Raw genomic sequence first — 18,230 nt, forward strand, 5'->3', positions numbered from 1 at the left:
ACACACAAACCACCTGACTTCAGACACAACACTCAGCAGCTCTAACCGCAGGGTGCAGAGTTATAAAATTTACAGCTTCTTAAGTTGGAAAACCACAGACAGGGGCTGGAATCTACCAACAACTCTCTGAAAGAAGGGGATGCAGTTTCTGTTTAAGGCACATAAAATTAAAACAAAGGATATCTTCAATAATCACGGGTAAATGATTCTCTTTCTTTAGTCCCCACTTTTAATTTTTAATGTTAAGACTTTTTAAAATTCCTTCAGTCAGCTTTGTATTTGTTTCATTATTTAAGGCCTCTTTTTTTCTTCTTCTTCAAGAAGTTGTCCTCATTTTACCATAAAGGTTATGGATAAATTTTAAAGACTAGCTTTTTATTTAATGCATGCTAGGAAACTCAATTCCTGTCCTCAATAATGTATTCGATTGCTTTAAAATTAACAATGCCTATTGAGTGCTTATTATGTGCCAGGCAAAGCATTGTACATGCATTATCTCATTTAAAATTGATAATGACATTAAGAAGAAGGTGCTATTAATTCCAATAGTGTAGACTAATAAACCAATACTCAAAGTCACATAGCTAATAAGTCACAGCAATGGGACTCAAGTCTCTGGTCTTGTTTAACCCTAAAACCTCACATCTTCACTCTCACAACATTGCCTCTGAAGCTTTGAAACACCAAGCCCAGGATTCTAATTTAAAATTCTAAAAACTGTGTTAACCGTTGGAAAGACAACACTGGGCCTCCCTGGTGTGCTGTGACATTTACTTTGTGACACTGCGTTTAAACCTAAGAATTTTATTTCTTGAACATACTGGCATCTAATTTAAGAATACTTGATCTCCTCAATCCATTTTCCCCTGGATTTATTTATAATCATTGTTTTAACAACTGAAATATAACAGACTTTATTGGTTGGCCTTTTCTTGATAAAGCCCAAATTGCACCTTACACTCCTGTGTCTCACGGAAAGAATGGTTTTGTGGTGTGGATTCATGTTTTTGTAAGCTCATGTGATTTTTGGAAACTTGTGATGTTAGAATTCAGCCCATTTTCTTTGACTTATTTGCTTCAAAGCTGGAAGAACATGACCAGGTATCATCATTGCTATTATGTGTGAGTGATTGAATTTGACAAGAGACAGTAATACAAAGACCCTGATCAGGGATTTGGAAACGCATCTGTTAGGCAGCTTCAAAGGTGTGGGCTGACACATTGAACCTTGACTACAGTTCTAATTCAACTCATCAACATTCCTCAGAGTGTAGTGGGGAGAAATAGTGTTCTCTAAACCGTCACAAAAGTATTTGCCATGAATTAACTGGAGGCCCCCACTTCAAATAGCAAATGGCAATCTCTAGACAAATGACGTGCCATCGCAAAAGTACCTCTGAATCGTCCTCTCAAGCCTGACTTTTCTATCATCTGTTCTGAATTAATTCTCCATTACTTCTCTGCTTCTTTTGTGTCTTGTGTCTTCACTCAGTCCATGCTACTTGGCTAATCTCCCTTCCCTTACACTGATTGTATCTTGAGGCACTTCCTTACTCATTTCAGCCCCTTTACCTTGGGGAGAATTCAGCAGGCAGGGTCACAAAGGAGCTGGATGACAAGGTAATACTTCGTCAGTGGTGCTCACACTGTCATCTCATTGATCAATGTGCCTGTCCACCTGGTCCCCACCACCCTGTCATCTCCTTTGGCCAAAGAGTGCAGGAAGTTGTTTATTATAGTAATTTTCTTTAGATGTCTCTTCCTGCCTTGAAACTAGGCTGTGGTTAACCTATTTCTCACTTACTGTCATGAGAAAGGCTGCTGTCGTTTTCAGCTTCAGGATTCTCCCTTATTACACTAGGAATGGGCTTTCAAAGAGTTAAACGCCCTCTTCTTCTGCTAAACATAGAGAAAAAAATTCCTAACGTAAAAGAGAGCTTTTCTATTTTTTAAAACTTTTTAAAAAAGGAATGCTGTAAAAACACAGGTGGTCATATTTCAGCCATACAATAGCAACCTGTATTATCATGTCATACTGAATCACTTTGTTTATCAGACAGGGATGAAGTTACTTCATAATGAAACACTCATGATGAATTTCCTCACCTCCACTCCAACTGCATGACAGCTTGATAGAGAATGTGACTCATTCATTGTTGTGTGTGTGTATGTGTGTGAGAGAGATACAGACAAAGAGACAGAGAAAGATTGAAATGGGGGAAAAGGAAGAGGAGAGAAAGGAGGAGCATGAACTAGTAAGATACCTCATCTCTAGTCACTTCTAGAGAATGTGTCATCTCTAAGTGGATACCTTAGCTAATCATGAAAAAAAAAAAACTTGTGTACATTTTAATCCTTATTGCCAAGGTCTCCTAAAACTGTGTATGAAACAGGCCTTTTCCATATTGCTTAAACAAAGGACAAAGTCAGTGACCTTAAATTACCTACACCTAAACCTCAAGATGGAAAAACATTGTTTTCAGGCATACTCAAAAAGCCCAGCATATGTATGTATCTACTTCAGATGAACTGTCAACAAAGCCTTGTGTAAAGTTTCACTCTGATCTTCAGTTTTCACAATTCAATCACTTGAAAATTTAATTTCTTACAACACAGACACTTAATTTAGATATTCAGGGGTGGAGAATTAAAATAGATTTAGTTTTTCTCAGTATTCCCAAACCCAATAAAATAAACATAATGCAGTCACTGATACATAATATCCTAAACTCTATTAAAATAAAAGCTAACTTTTAAATCTTCTGGATGACTAACAAGTACACTAGTTCAGTGAGAGATTCCTTAGTCTTTATGCCAGACTTATGTTGTAGAAAATAAGTTGAAATACATGGAAATTATCTAGTTTTATATTAACTATATTCATAGTGATCTCAGAAACTATGTGACTGCCAAATCAATATTTATTTTTATGCTAATGTGTGCATGTAGCTGGCTAGTTTTTTTTTTCTGGGAAATACAGAAATATAACACATGCTCAAGAAAATTATCTCCTTTTCTCCTTATATGCATATATGTGTACGTATTTCAAGATCAAAAACTTGATTGATTTAAATAATGCCTAAAAAATTTAAGACCTAAGACAATCATACAAATCCTTGATTACCCTGAGGTATATCCCTTTGACAGCAAGGAAATCAATGGGGCCAGCACTGTATAAATTGTCATCCACCTGTTGCACATGTTGAAACCATCTAGAACCAAGGACCCAAGGAGAACGGATGTCTGTAATACACACTGCATTTTAAAATTGGACTGGCATGTGACTTAGTGATAAAAGTGAAGGTCTGTTTTCTATTTAGCTTAAATTTTTAGCTTCCCAGGAAGACATCCTATAAAGTTTTGACATATAAAAATAACCAGAAGCAGAAGACACTTTTATTTGGCATCAAACCATGCACTTATTTCTTGGGGTTAACTGACAGCAGTCAATTATTTCCAGGATCACATTATCCTGCCTTGTACTACAAAACATCAAGAAATAAGTGGAATGATTGGCAAACTCAACACCTTGAAAGGGTAAATTGCTATTCATCTAGATTGAGGTAAGTCCACTGTGAACTAACTGGTCAGTGACTTCCTAGGTGTAAGTTATTCACTTCAGGAAAGCAAGTGTTTTAGGAAGCACATTGATTCCTCAAATGCATTTTAGGAGATCAAATTTCATTACTTTAAATGCTATTTGCTGTACTTAACTTTAAACCATGTGGTTGTCAAGGCCAGTCTCAAGAGATGATCAGATACAGTGGTTTTTAAAATGTGTGTTACAGAAGCCTGGGGATCTTCAGAGGATTTCAGTGCGGAAATGGGGTAAGGACAGGCTGGGTTCTGGTCCCTTCACTCCTGGCTTCAGTGAAAGAAGCTCTCCTTTTATGTTTTGCTTCCATGTAAAATTTTTCAATTTGAAAGAAGATTGCAACGAATGAATTTTATCACTGGATATTGTTAACTCCATACATTTTCTTAAACATCCCACGATGTTCCAGACACTGTGCCAATTGTGGAAGCTACAAGTATAAATAAGTCATTGTCTGATAACATAGGGTTTGGGGGTGCTCTAAAAGTACTTCAGGACAGTACTATAGACACAGTGGAAGACATTAGTTCAGTCTGGGGAAATCATTTCTGAAATGAGGAAACTGGGACCCTGATCATTTCAGTGATTTTTCCAAAGTCACATAGTTTGTAGCAGAGCAACCTATATCCCAGCTATTTATGCAGATGCTTCTTGTCTAACCCATGTTGCTTCCCAGAAGAATGGAATCCACGTACCAACGCTTGTTTTTTACATTATTTAAAGACTTAAGGCTGTAAAGTTTTGGTGACAAGATTTATGTCTTAATCTTTTTTTCTTTTTTTTTGGAGACAGGGTCTCTGTTGCCCAGGCTGGAGTACAGTGGCACAATCACAGCTTACTGCAGTCTCAGCCTCCTGGGTTCAAGGGATCCTCCCTCCTCAGCCTCTGGAATAGCTGGGACTAGCAGCATGCACCACAACTCCCAGCTAATTTTTGTATTCTCATGGAGACGGGGGTTTTTTCATGTTTCCCAGGCTGGTCTCAAACACCCATGCTCAAGCAATCCACCTGCCTCAGACTCCCAAAGTGCTGGAATTTTTGCACCTGGCCTGATTGTGCATCTCCAATATCTAACACAGGGCTGGACACTGAATGTTTTTTAAACCAGACAATGAGAGGAAGTGAACAGAAGAAAATTGTTTTGATGGTAATTACCTACATTGATACACATGAAGGCAGATGAAAATGAAATTTAGCTAAGATATGGGGAGAATATGATGTCATACATATGAAAGGAAAAGAAAGAGAAACATTACTCTCACAGTGCCATCCTCACCTGTTTTGGGAAACATACACTTCTGCTGAATTTTACATCATCATAAGGACTTAGTGAATATACAATAATTTTAGGTGGCCAAAAGAGATGGTGCTTTCATTCATAGATTTATTCTTTCTGTGGATGGAACAGCATTTTTCATTTTAGTAGGTTCCCACAGTGATTTTAGCATTTCACAAGATTATAAAATAGATTTAATATTTTTGTATTGGAGTAAATATATGTTTGGCTCCAAAAGTATTCATTTTGGCTCAATTCATAGCTGTTGTATGGAAAGGCCTGTGAACTTTATTTAACTTCCTTTAAAGAATACAGCCATGGATCACTTGGATATCAATATACAGTCCACTTTTGGGAAAATATAATTTATTGCTTATTATAATTTTATGTTTTTAGAATATCTGTGTTCCATCCATTTTAGAGAGATACAAGCATGTGCTAAAAACTGACCAGCAATTTGATGATGTTCTCTAGAGAACAATAAAGTGTAATTTAAATACCAAAGGCATTAACCTAAATTATTTGAAAAGATATCATAGACAAAATACTAGATTACTGGAGGTTTTTTTTTTTTGCTTCGAATATATTTGCAACTTTTGAATGAAACCATAACTCCTTTAAAAATACAAGCAAGGCACGTCCAATTAATCATACAAGTTTCCATTTAGATTGCTTTCAGATAGGTCAAATTCCTTGGACATTAAGTTTTTCTTGAATCTATTGGTAGAATGAGTGCATAAAGAAAGATTTTGGAAAACAATAGCCAGGCAAATATGACCTTATTCCACTGTGGTGAAACGACAATTTTGTATTACTGGAGATATTGCTGTAGTTCTTATTCTTTTATGTAGTAGTAAATAATTATTTTTAAAAACATATTATACATATCCAATTGAACCTGGGGAAGACTTCGTTTTTATGATTTTATTTAGATCTACTCAACATTTGTCCTTACATCTTATTTTTGTTGTTGTTGTCACTCAAGGTGCTGTCCGTATTATTTACAAAGAGACAGATTGATGAACCGGATCAATTTGAGAGAACTCTATCACCAATGGAGGCCAATCTTCCATTCCTCAAAAAAAACTTTTTTTTTTTTTTTTTTTTGAGACAGAGTTTTGTTCTCATCGCCCAGGCTGGAGTGCAATGGCACAGTCTTGGCTCACCGCAACCTCTGCCTCCTGGGTTCAAGAAATTCTCCCTGCCTCAGCCTCCCCAGTACCTAGGATTATAGGCGCCCGCCACCATGCCCAGCTAATTTTTGTATTTTTAAGAGAGACAAGGGTTCACCATGTTGGCTGGGCTGGTCTCGAACTCCTGTCCTCAGGTGATCTACCCACCTTGGCCTCCCAAAGTGCTGGGATTACAGGCATGAGCCACCGCACCTGGCCATCTCAAAAATAACTTCTAACTATCAGGAAAAATCTTACACCTGGTGAAAAATCTTAAAGTTTAGTTTTTGTCAGGGCTAAATCATGTTGATGAATGACATATAGAGCTGTGCATGGATTAAATAAAGCACGAATATGCAGCCAAATATGAAAAAATGCTCATCACTGGCCATCAGAGAAATGCAAATCAAAACCACAATGAGATACCATCTCACACCAGTTAGAATGGCGATCATTAAAAAGTCAAGAAACAACAGGTGCTAGAGAGGATGTGGAGAAATAGGAACACTTTTACACTGTTGGTGGGACTGTAAACTAGTTCAACCATTGTGGAAGTCAGTGTGGTGATTCCTCAGGGATCTTGAACTAGAAATACCATTTGACCCAGCAATCCCATTACTGGGTATATACCCAAAGGATTATAAATCATGCTGCTATAAAGACACACACACACGTATGTTTATTGCGGCACTATTCACAATAGCAAAGACTCGGAACCAACCCAAATGTCCAAGAATGATGGACTGGATTAAGAAAATGTGGCACATATGCACCATGGAATACTGTGCAGCCATAAAAAATGATGAGTTCATGTCCTTTGTAGGGACATGGATGAAGCTGGAAACCATCATTCTCAGCAAACTATCACAAGGACAAAAAACCAAACACCACATGTTCTCACTCATAGGTGGGAATTGAACAATGAGAATACTTGGACACAGGAAGGGGAACATCACACACCGGGGCCTGTCGTGGGGTGGGGGGAGGGGGGAGGGATAGCATTAGGAGATATACCTAATGTAAATGACGAGTTAATGGGTACAGCACACCAACATGGCACATGTATACATATGTAACAAACCTGTACATTGTGCACATGTGCCCTAGAACTTAAAGTATAATAAAAATAAAATAAATAAATAAATAAATGACTCAAGGTTTAAAAAAAAAAAAAAAAGCTTAAATTACAAACAGAATTGTGGAAGCCTGTGGGAATGGTTCTGTGTTTATGACCAAAACTGGAGAGACGAACAACAGAAAAAATGGTTGCTTGTCATGAAGCGGTAAAAAACGTATTTCTCATCAGGAGTGATTTGCACTTTGTTCTGATTGCACACAGCTGAGACTGTCGGATGCATGTACCCCTGTTTCCGTATTCAGGTTCACTTTCAGCCACAGAACTTGGTTTGTGTACGTTTGCTTTGAGGTGGATCGAAGGCCTCTTGGCAAAAATTAATGAAGTCCTGCTCTCTAAAACTGATACCTTCAAGCCGAAAAAGCCCCTCAAAAGAAAAAGAAGTCTGCTGCTCAGATGCTTAGTAGAAAAGAAATAGGTAACACAATGTATCTAAAAATGACTTTAAAAAATCCAGAAATCTTTAACAAGAGAGTTCAACTTCTATGCCTTAGGTTTAATTAAAGTATAATATCAGGGGCTGGATTCACTGTTGAGCTCCAAACTATCCTGGCCATAGTCTATTTTGATTGGGAAATGCTAGTATCTTCCTCTCAAATAAAAATGCTGAGGGGGCTGGAAGAAGATTTCCTAACAACAACTTCTCTCGGGTAGGTTGTAAGAGATCTTTGAGGGACGTCCACCAAACAGATGGACTGATGGGACTGGGTATCTCCAGTTAGGAAGATGATGGGAGTTAACTCACGATCGAGGTTGCAAACTCAAGTATCTCCTGGGACTAGAGGTTTTCTTAAGAGTTTCAAAAATTCATATGTATAAGTCACCTGATATTAAAGCTTTAATCTGTTTTCTCCATTTTAATATTATACATGGCTGGGCGTGGTGCACACCAGTAATCCCAGCACTTTGGGAGGCCAAGGCGGGTGGATTACTTGAGGTCAGGAGTTCCAGACCAGCCTGACCAACACGGTGAAACCCCATCTCTACTAAAAAACATATACAAAATTAGCTGGGCATGGTAGCGCACGCCTGTAATCCCAGCTACTTGGGAGGCTGAGGCAGAAGAATCGCTTGGACCCAGTAGGCGGAGGTTGCAGTGAGCCAAGATTGTGCCATTGCACTCCAGCCTGGGCAACAAGAGCAAAACTCTGTCTCAAAAAAAAAAAAAAAAAAAGTGTGTGTGTGTGCGTGCGTGTGTGTGTGTATATATATATGTACATATATACATATGATTGATAGTGCGGGCCTAAGGCTGAACTTGACTTGTGATCACCAGTTTGCTAAATATGGTCTCAGGTCATATATATATATATATATATATATATATATATATATATATATATATATGAATGAATGATATGCTCAGAAGGCAAAATAATGGCAATAGTAATTAACATTATGGGCTAAGTATTTTGTAGGCACTGAACTTATCTTCAGTTATCCTTATAATGGCCCTAATAATTAGCTGGTATTGTTTGCCCATTTTACAAATATAGAAATTAAGTGACACAGAGATTAAGAAACTTGCCCAAGTTATATAGCTAGTTAAGAGTCTGTACTCTCAGCCATTCTGTGTGTAGAACATCTTGGAATTTAAGGTTATGTGTTTTATTTTTAATTGTCTGCTACTGTTCTTCCTTAGTAAATATTTAAGGCTAGTGCTACTTAATCACTACTCTTGGAGACTAATCCTTCATTTTCTACCACCATGGCCTAAAAAAAAATATTTCTCTATCATCTATTAATAGTCCTTTGACATTATGGAAAATGCTACGCTTTTGAAATCTGAATAATAGATTGCATGGTCTTAAAGCTATGAAACTGGCACTTAGTGGGTTTCTCTCATTGCCTCCACAGAGGGTCTCAAATGTCATCAAGGGAATAAGGTAGCAAAGCCTATTGTAAACTGAATTTGCATAGCTCTTGCGTATGAGATTCAGACAGATTTTAAATACCTTAAAATCTGGATAGAAACATATACAATTGGAGCAACAGCAGGAAGAACAGCTAGGATGCCATCCCTGTTGCCATGAATGAGGGCATCTCCACTCACGCCTGTGGGTGTGCAGGTGCAGGGCAAAAATACATGACAAGATGCCAGCGTGATGAGAGATTTGCATCTACATACAAATTCCATGACATCTGTGAAGATCCTGTTTCCAGCACAAGCACGCCTCTCCATGACAGGTGCATGCTCCTCTTTATTGGTGGTGTCAACCAAGGCTCAACATTTCTTCACAAGGCACATTCTGGATATTGCAATTATTTGGCTACTCCCAAGAGGCAGCTTATCAAAGAAAACTTGGATCCAAGTGCCCTGCTCAGTTAACAAATGATATACTACTATACTACTTTAGGTACTTTTAGGAACTGATTTGCATATTCATTCCAAGGCTTTTTTCATGCATTTTAAACACACACTCAACCGCCTACTTGACAGCTACTCCTGAATATCTAAGATACACTGCAAATATATGGTGGCTAAAATGGAATTTTTCCCCATCCCTAAACCTGTTTCCAGTCATCCTCAAGACAATGATAGTGGTAAAACCATCCTCCAAATGCTCAGGGAAGAAACCTGAGACTCTCTCACATCTTTCTCCCTCAGAGTTCATTTCTTATACATGTCTAGTAACTTTTCTAGCTTCCAGTTCTCTACCATAATACACTGCAAACAGATCCACTTCCTGCCACCTTCACAGTCACCATCTGTTTCAGCGTCTATTACTCCTTACCTGGAATTCTAGAACCATTTTCCTATTTCCCCAGTTTGCTTCTTGCCTCTCCAATCACTTATTTACATAGCAGCCTGGTTGAATTTTTTTTTTTTTTTTTTTTTTTTTTTTTTGAGACAGAGTCTCACTGTGATGCCAGGCTGGAGTGCAGTAGTGCAATCTCGGCTCACTGCAACCTCTGCCTCCTGGGTTCAAGTGCTTCTTCTGCCTCAGCCTGTTGAGTAGCTGGGACTATAGGCATGCGCCACCATACCCAGCTAATTTTTGTATTTTTCAGTAGAGATGAGGTTTCACCATATTGGCCAGGATGGTGTAAACCACCCTCTTCCTTGACATCCTGATGTTGTTATTGGGATGAAATCCAAACTCCTTACCATGGTTTGTATCATGTGTGGGCCACCCCCTGACTATACCCATCTCACACCTCAATACTTTCTTTTCTGACTACACTATAGCTAGATTCTCCTATTTTTTAGTTCTTCTAAAGTATTAAGTTGATTCTCCACATCAGGTTTTATTTATTTATTCGGAGACAGTCTCACTCTGCCACCCAGGCTGGAGTGCAGTGGTGCGATCTCGGCTTATTGCATCCTCTGCCTCCCAAGCTCAAATGATTCTCCTGCCTCATCCTCCCAAGTAGCTGGGACTACACGCATGCACCACCACGCCTGGCTAATTTTTGTTTTAGTAGAAACAGGGCTTCACCATGTAGGCCAGTCTGGTCTCATACTCCTGGTCTCAAGCAATCCACCTACCTCAGCATCCCAAAGTGATGGGATTACAGGGGTGAGCCACCATACCCAGCCCACATGGGGTTTTAAATTGTTGCTTCCTCTGCCTGAATTTCCTCTACTCTTTACCCGGTTGGGTCTTCTCATCCTTCAAGTTTCACCTCACATGGTAATTCTCAGGTAATTCCTCACCAACTCTCTAATTCAAAAAGTCTGTTTTTTTTTCTCATACTTTATTTTCTCTCAAAGAACCTACCACAATCTATACATCTGCCTTCATTTATATATTCATTTGTGTAGTGCTGTACTGTACCCTCCAACACTCTAAGCTTCATTATAGCAGGAGGATTTTCTTTTCTGTTTATCCACTACTATATACCCAGTTTACTGTCAATGTGAAACTCAAGAGCAGCTCAGTGCATGTGACACAGAGGAACGCAGTGATTTCTTTTGTTAGAGATGGAGTCTCACTCACTCTTTTGCCCAGGCTAGAGTGCAGTGATGCAATCTCGGCTCACTGCAACCTGTGCCTCCCAGGTTCAAGTGATTCTCCTGCCTCAGCCTCCCGACTAGCTGGGATTACAGGCATGCGCCATCACACCCAGCTAATTTTTGTATTTTTAGTAGAGATGGGGTTCCGCCATGTTGGCCCAGCTGGTCTCGAACTCCTGGCCTCAAGTGATCCACCTGTCTCGGGTGATTTCTTAATGTGTGGACATTTTCACTATTCTGCTTTCTGAAGTTCTAGCAAATCTAAGAATCCATGAGGGAAATTTCAAGATGTCATCTAATTTCACCCACCATAACTCAACACACAGAACACAAACTCCCACACACTGGGTAAGAGAAATTCATTTCTATTGCTTTCCCCATGAACCACTGTGAGCTGCAGAAGGTCATTACCAATATCATGGTAGCACGGTATTTGTTCAAAGAATTATCCAGGCCCACTGTGCATGGAACTGAGAAAGATGATAAATTGAGTGCTTCAGTTTAGACAGAAGAAGTAGCCACCTCTGAAAAATTGCCTTATTCATCACTAATCTGACCAAAATACCCTGAGATGATTGAGGACACAGCATGCTGTCAGCCCAGAAAACAAGCACTATGTCGCTTTCCTCAGCACCAAGAACACAGTAAGTGCCAATAGTCTTATGTGAATTAACATATATAAGATAGAGGAAAATAAATTATTTTAAGTAAAAATCATCGGACAAGTTTATGAACACAATCTTCCTAATAGTCAGTTTTCAGATCAACCCTCTAGTTACCACAGATCTATGTGAGTATTGGTCAAAATACATGGGTATGTTCTCAGTGTTTTATGCATTCAAGTCTGGATGACAGACGTCTCCAAAGACCAAACTATCTATTTCCCACCTCTAGTAGGCTTTGTACCTCCCACAGAGGCAACCATTTCACAATGAGAAAAACCATATAATGACAAGTAGCTGAGCCTTGCCAGTATTGGTGCTATATTAAGATAATGGTGTGGGCAAGTGAGCCAGGAAGACTTATGTTCAAACCTCAGTCCTACCACTTACATGTAACACAGTCTGTTTAAAGCTCGGTTTTCTCATCTGTACAATGGGGATTAAGTAACAATACCTACCTTCCTAAGGTGGTTGTGGGCATTCAGGAAATGAATGCATGAAACTGATCACAGAATGCCTGAACCTACTCTATTACGGTCATGATAACAACGATAATAATAATAACAGTTACATTGATCCTGTGTTTATTTGAGAAGAGAACAGTAATCTGAGTGTTACACAGATCTCATACTCCTGGGTGGAAAAGACTTCGACTCCAGTTCAGCTCTGTTTTTTTCCCTAGCTGTATGAGATAGGCAAGTCTTTTAATCTTTTTTCACACTTGATTCCTTATTTTTCTGATTAGTGAAGTCCATTTTCTACCTTAGTTTCATAGGTAAGAAACTGAAACTTAACATGACTCATAAGAGTAGCTGGATATGCAAGTGCTCAGTATCATTTCTATACAAACTGAAGCAAATCGCTTGCCTGTAAGAGCCAACAGTCAGCCCCATTTTACAAATGGAGAAAAAGCACTCAGAGACATCATGAGGACTAAAGAAAATGTTTCTATGATAACAGCCTTGCAGAGTCATTTCCAGATATGTTGGTTCTTTTAATTATCATTTTTATTACCTTTTTTCCCTTTTCTTATCTATGGGGAAGCTACAAACTACAAAATCATGGTAGTTTAGTATGATGAAACTCTGCTGACACCCAGGCAAGCATTTTCTCTACTATTAATCCCTTCTCCTAGGCCAGTTGACCTATGTTATGAATAGCTACAATGGAGCATCCAAATGGCAGACATAGACAAACCAGCATAATATAAAAAGTATTCTTCCTACATTCTTTGGCGTTCTTGAAACCCAAGCATATTGGTGAAAGATTGACCTCTCAATATGAAAATCAACCCATTCTTTTGGAGGCCATTTGGGTTCCTGTCCTCTTCCCCCAAATGGAATCACTGTCTTCTCCCCTTTACACTTTGAAATTTAGCCTATTAGGAAACACCTTTTTTTGTTGTTGTTGTTGCTTTGAAACACTCTTGCTCTGTTGCCCAGGCTGGAGTGCAGTGGCACATCTTGGCTCACTGCAACTTCCGCCTCCTAGGTTCAAGCAATTCTCCCGCCTCAGCCCCCACTAATAGCTGGGATTACAGGCGCATGCCACCACACCTGGCTAATTTTTGTATTTTTAATAGAGATGGGTCTTCACCACGTTGGCTAGGCTGGTCTTCAACTCCTGACCTCAGCTAATCCGCCCACCTCAGTCTCCCACAGTGCTGGGATTACAGGCATGAGCCACCGTGCCCGGCCAGGAAACACCTTCGAACTAGAAGGATTGGAGTTCTTTAAACTGGCTCAAAGTGCAGTCATCGATATAAATGTAGTAAGAAGCACTGAGAACTGAATACACAGAAGGGGCTTACTTCAAAGACCAGCGTCTCATTCGTGGGCCCTGGCGCGTACAGACGTTCTGGGCGGTTGAAAGAGCGCTGGTATTCAAACGTGGTCCCAGCGAAGGGGAACTCCCCAGGCCAGTCGATGCTCCAGCCCCCGGTGAGGTAATACTTTTGACTGAGGCTTCGAACTGCGAGGTAACTGGAGGAAACCTGCAGCTCCTGGATTTCGATGCTTCGGGCACCAGCTGGAATGATGACCACCGGATAATATTCTAAATGGAAAGAAGAGAACATGTCTGAATTCCACCCCATGCATTGGAGAAAAGGGACTAGAAATGGCCCAACATGTAGTGTTCAGTTTTATAGAGTGAGGTTTTTAAATCATTATCTAAATTCATTCTTACTCTATGAAGTAAACATGATCAATGATTTCATTGTCCAAATAGTAAGAACACTAGAGAAAATGTATGTGGCTTCCCAAAGCCTTCCAACTATGTTTTCTGTGGACAAGAAATACACTCTTCTCCTTCCCAGACCACAAAAGGCCACAAAATTCAAGAAGACTTTTAAAAAATCCAAGACCAAAGTGGGCGGATCACCCAAGGTCAGGAGTTTGAGACCAGCCTGGCCAGTGTGGTGAAACCCTATCTTTACTAAAAATACAAAAATTAGCTGGACATGGTGGCAGGTGCCTGTAATCCCAGCTACTCAAGAGGGTGAGGTAGGAGAATTGCTTGAACCTGGGATGTGGAGGTTGCAGTGAGCTGAGATCACACTACTGCACTCCATCCTGGGTGACAGAGCAAGACTCTGTCTCAAAAAAAAAAATCTGTCTGGAAGAAACTTAGAACCATGTATCTTCAGTGATGAAATTCAGAAAACAGGGATCAAAAGTTTAATTTCACTCAACATATTTAGATAACTGCTTCAAATATTCATTTAGCACTGTGAGTAGAGATCACATAAGTTTCACAATGTTTCTTTGCTTAACAAATGCACTTGGACATACATGGGGCCTGGTCGGTATACTAAAAATGCAAAGCAGAAAGGCATTTATTTAGCATGTTTCTACGAGGTAATGTATCGACGAAATTCCTCACAACTATCTCCCTTACTCTTGCACAAGTGAAAAATGCCACCATCACTAGTGTGTCCAGTGAACTAGTAAAAGGCTCAACCACATTTGGCGTGACTCAAACTTGTTTGGTAGCAAAAGTTGTATCTCATTAACAATAACAAACAGCAGCATCTCTCACCATTTGCTTTATGCTGGTTGAGGTACAGGCCTTTATAAAACTTGCAGGTTGAATTATCACCTTTGCAAACGCCACATGCATCTGAAACTGCTTTAGAGCCTAGTTCATGATCACATCCCACTAGCTGTGACAAAAACAAAAAACGTGAGAAAATAAAAGATCAGAGAAGCCAGAGGCTGGGAATAATTAAGAGGTATATGGTTCTCTGTATTTACAGAACATTAGGGAAGCAGTACAGCTTATGGTTAAAAATCACAGCCTCAAGTTGGACTCACTTGGGGTTCAAATCCCTCCCCTGACATTATTAGATGACTGGGCAAGTTGTATAACTCATCCAAGGCTTAGACTCTTCATCAATGAAACTGGAATAAAAAGTCACTATTGCTACTAATACCAGCTGAGATTATTCAGGCCAGCTGTGTAACTCAAATATGAAAATGCTGGACAATACACATGCATGCATGTGTACAAACATACACCCTTAAAAGATCAAAGGGCTCAAACTAAAATTAAAATGGAAGAGAAAATGAGCACTCAAAGTGAAAGGAAAAATAACTGGGGACAAATAGTATTTCAAAATACATTTGTGAGGTTCTAATCATGTAGTAAAAGTACTTAGTACACATGCAATAAAAGTTTATTATTTACATTCTTATTTCATTTTTACAACTCCTATGCAAAGCAGGATATAGCATCATCTCCATTCTATATATGTGCAAGTAGAGTAAAAAATAAACTAAAATAATTGGACAAGGCTCATGCAACAAGTAAATGAGGAATGTAGATATGGTGCTCGGCCAGGCGTGGTGGCTCACGCCTATAATCCCAGCACTTTGGGAGGCTGAAGCGGGCAGATCACCTGAAGTCAGGAGTTCAAGACCAATCTGGCCAACATGGTGAAATCCCGTCTCTACTAAAAATACAAAATTAGCCAGGTGTGGTGGCATGCACCTGTAATCCCAGCTACTCAGGAGGCTGAGGCAGGAGAATCACTTGAACCCAGGAGGCAGAGGTTACAGTGAGCTGAGATCGCACCATTGCACTCCAGCCTGGGTGACAGAGTGAAATTTCATCTCAAAAAAAAAAAAAAAAAAAAAAAAAGATATGGTGCTCGAATCCAGTGAAACACTTTGCCCTTTCCCTCTATGCCACCTGCTCTTCTCCAGACACACAATCTCTCACACCACTGTTCACGGTACACACATGATATGATGAAACACAAGCATGCTCATACACTCCAAAGCAGAAACGTTCTCTTACTTCACAAACCCCGTCAATACAAACATCATTTTTGTTTGGGGAGCAGGGAGTTCCATCTTTCACTTTGCCGGACATTGCAAAAAAAAATTCAAAGTTCTCAGCCTTGCAGTACAGTTTGCATCGATCTTCCTCTAGAAACAAAGAGATCAAGATAGGAAATGGTCAAGAGGAAACTAAGGAAAAATGATACGATTGCCAAAAGAATGAATTAAATTTACTTAGAAAGCTATCATGATGAAAATGGAAAATGTGTGTGTTTGCACATATAAGCCCATATGATGTGGCTTTCGAAGCATGAGTCCCACGTAACAATCCATATAAAACTAATTTAAGAGTAATACGTAACAATTTTATTTTTCTCATCCTTAGGGATAGTCACCATACACATGATCGATGGGTTACTATCCAGCCTCCCTGGATAGTAAACCTTTCAGGTTTCAAAGGCCTGATGGTCAGCCACTGACAATATAGAAATGAAGTAGTGTGGCTGTGTTCTAATAAAATCTGATGAAACAAATACACACCAGATTTGGCCAGCAGCCCATAGTTTGATGACCCTGATTTAGAGCATGGATTACTTTAGATATTTACTCAGTCTGTTAAGAGAAAAGGTTTCAGGCACCAGGGAGAAAAGGCATATGGTTAGTCATGTTTGTAAAACATATAGAGAAAAAAAAACATGTCATAAAAATGAAGAGAAAGCAAATAAACTCGTCCTGAAGGCTACAAAAAGGTAACTTCTCTTGGCCCCTTAAGTCCCTGAGACGTTTCTGATATCAAAGGCAAAAATTAAAAAAAAATTATATTTATAGAGCTCTTGTTATCAGAAAGGAGTTCCTATGCCAATTTCTCAAATAGAAAGAGCTCTTCTTGGCCAGGAATTCCAGATAACGTTTCTCACAAGAGACCTTCTGTGGGCGATATTGAGCGATATCCCTAACAACAGTTTTACAAACGTGTAAACAGTTTGCAAATAGTTGTGCTTCATAAAACCTCTCAATAAAAGACAAACTAAAAACTCAAACGTGAAAGGAGTTAAATTATCACAGTCCAAATATGCAGATGTGTGGGTGGGTTAAAAGGTTCTCTCCCATCTATAATTTTTTTTAATAGCAACTTTATTTAATGCCTAATTTTTGCACATGAGATTAGGGAGTTGGATGACATATATGCCCTTTCTTTTCTCTATCATTTCCAGAAATTAACAAGTTTTAGAAAGTTTTTTTTTTTTTTTTTAAAGCACAGATTCCTGGGTGAGTTTATGAGTCCATTAAAAACACAGAGGAAAGAAGGGAAAAAACCTCACTCCTGCAGCACAGAGATTGTCCACATTTATGAAAAAGTCTTCCCTTGTTCTTCTAAATTGCAGGAATGTCACAAGACATTCAAGTCATGGTCAGTCTCCCCGATATAAGTATCAAAGGGAGACAAGGAGAGACTAGAAAGCCTTAACGTTTCTGTCTCCCTCCACTGAGAGGTAAGATCCTAAGGCAGGGAGTCTATGTTTGATTCAGTGCATTCTCCTATGCATCTAGCAAAGTGTCTCCTACACAAAAAGAGCTCAGTAAACATCTGTTGCATGCATGAATAAAATTGCATGCTCCCTACTCAGTGGAAACTGCAATAAAATTAGTGAAAGAACTTTGAAACCAGCAAGCATTTTCTAAATTGCAAAACTTATTTGTTTAACTTTCTCCTTATATCTTCAACACAGAATTTCTTTAAGGATGATAACAGGACTGATTTCATAAACACTATGTTTGAATGAAAGATGTAATGTGATAAAGGCCAAGGAATATCCATGAAGGCAAACCAAAAGCAAAGAACAGAAGAGGAAGTAAAAGGAGGGACCACAGAGTCATGGAGAAAGAACCACAGGTAGGAGGCATGGGACCTCAAGAGTATACAACCAACAGAAAGGAAATCTTCCAAGTTTGGAATAGGAAGCAACTGCAGCATCCGCTGGGACCTGCTGTGCAGCAAGCTTCCTACGAAATCACTCAGCTCCTGGTAGAATGCCTCTAGTGATGGGGACCTTGTTACTTACAGAGGGAGTATATTTTCATTTTGGACAGTTAATATTTATTTACTTATTCATTCATTTCAAAAGTTATAACCATTACATAAATATAT

General features: G+C 39.1%; 1 protein-coding gene across 3 annotated transcripts in view; it reads right to left on the reverse strand.

Moving 5' to 3' along the window:
• ADAMTS18 (ADAM metallopeptidase with thrombospondin type 1 motif 18) overlaps positions 1-18,230 on the reverse strand; it is a 154,724-nt gene that overhangs the window by 24,115 nt on the left and 112,379 nt on the right. For all 3 annotated transcript variants that reach the window (XM_001143790.6, XM_016930217.4, XM_016930218.4), the window contains 3 exons: positions 16,098-16,228; positions 14,838-14,961; positions 13,609-13,853 (listed from right to left, as the gene is read on the reverse strand). In XM_001143790.6, coding sequence (XP_001143790.4) covers positions 13,609-13,853; positions 14,838-14,961; positions 16,098-16,228 — 500 coding nt within the window. The remainder of the gene's footprint in view (positions 1-13,608; positions 13,854-14,837; positions 14,962-16,097; positions 16,229-18,230) is intronic.

Source organism: Pan troglodytes, chromosome 18 (genome assembly GCF_028858775.2).
Source record: "Pan troglodytes isolate AG18354 chromosome 18, NHGRI_mPanTro3-v2.0_pri, whole genome shotgun sequence".
NCBI lineage: Eukaryota > Metazoa > Chordata > Mammalia > Primates > Hominidae > Pan > Pan troglodytes.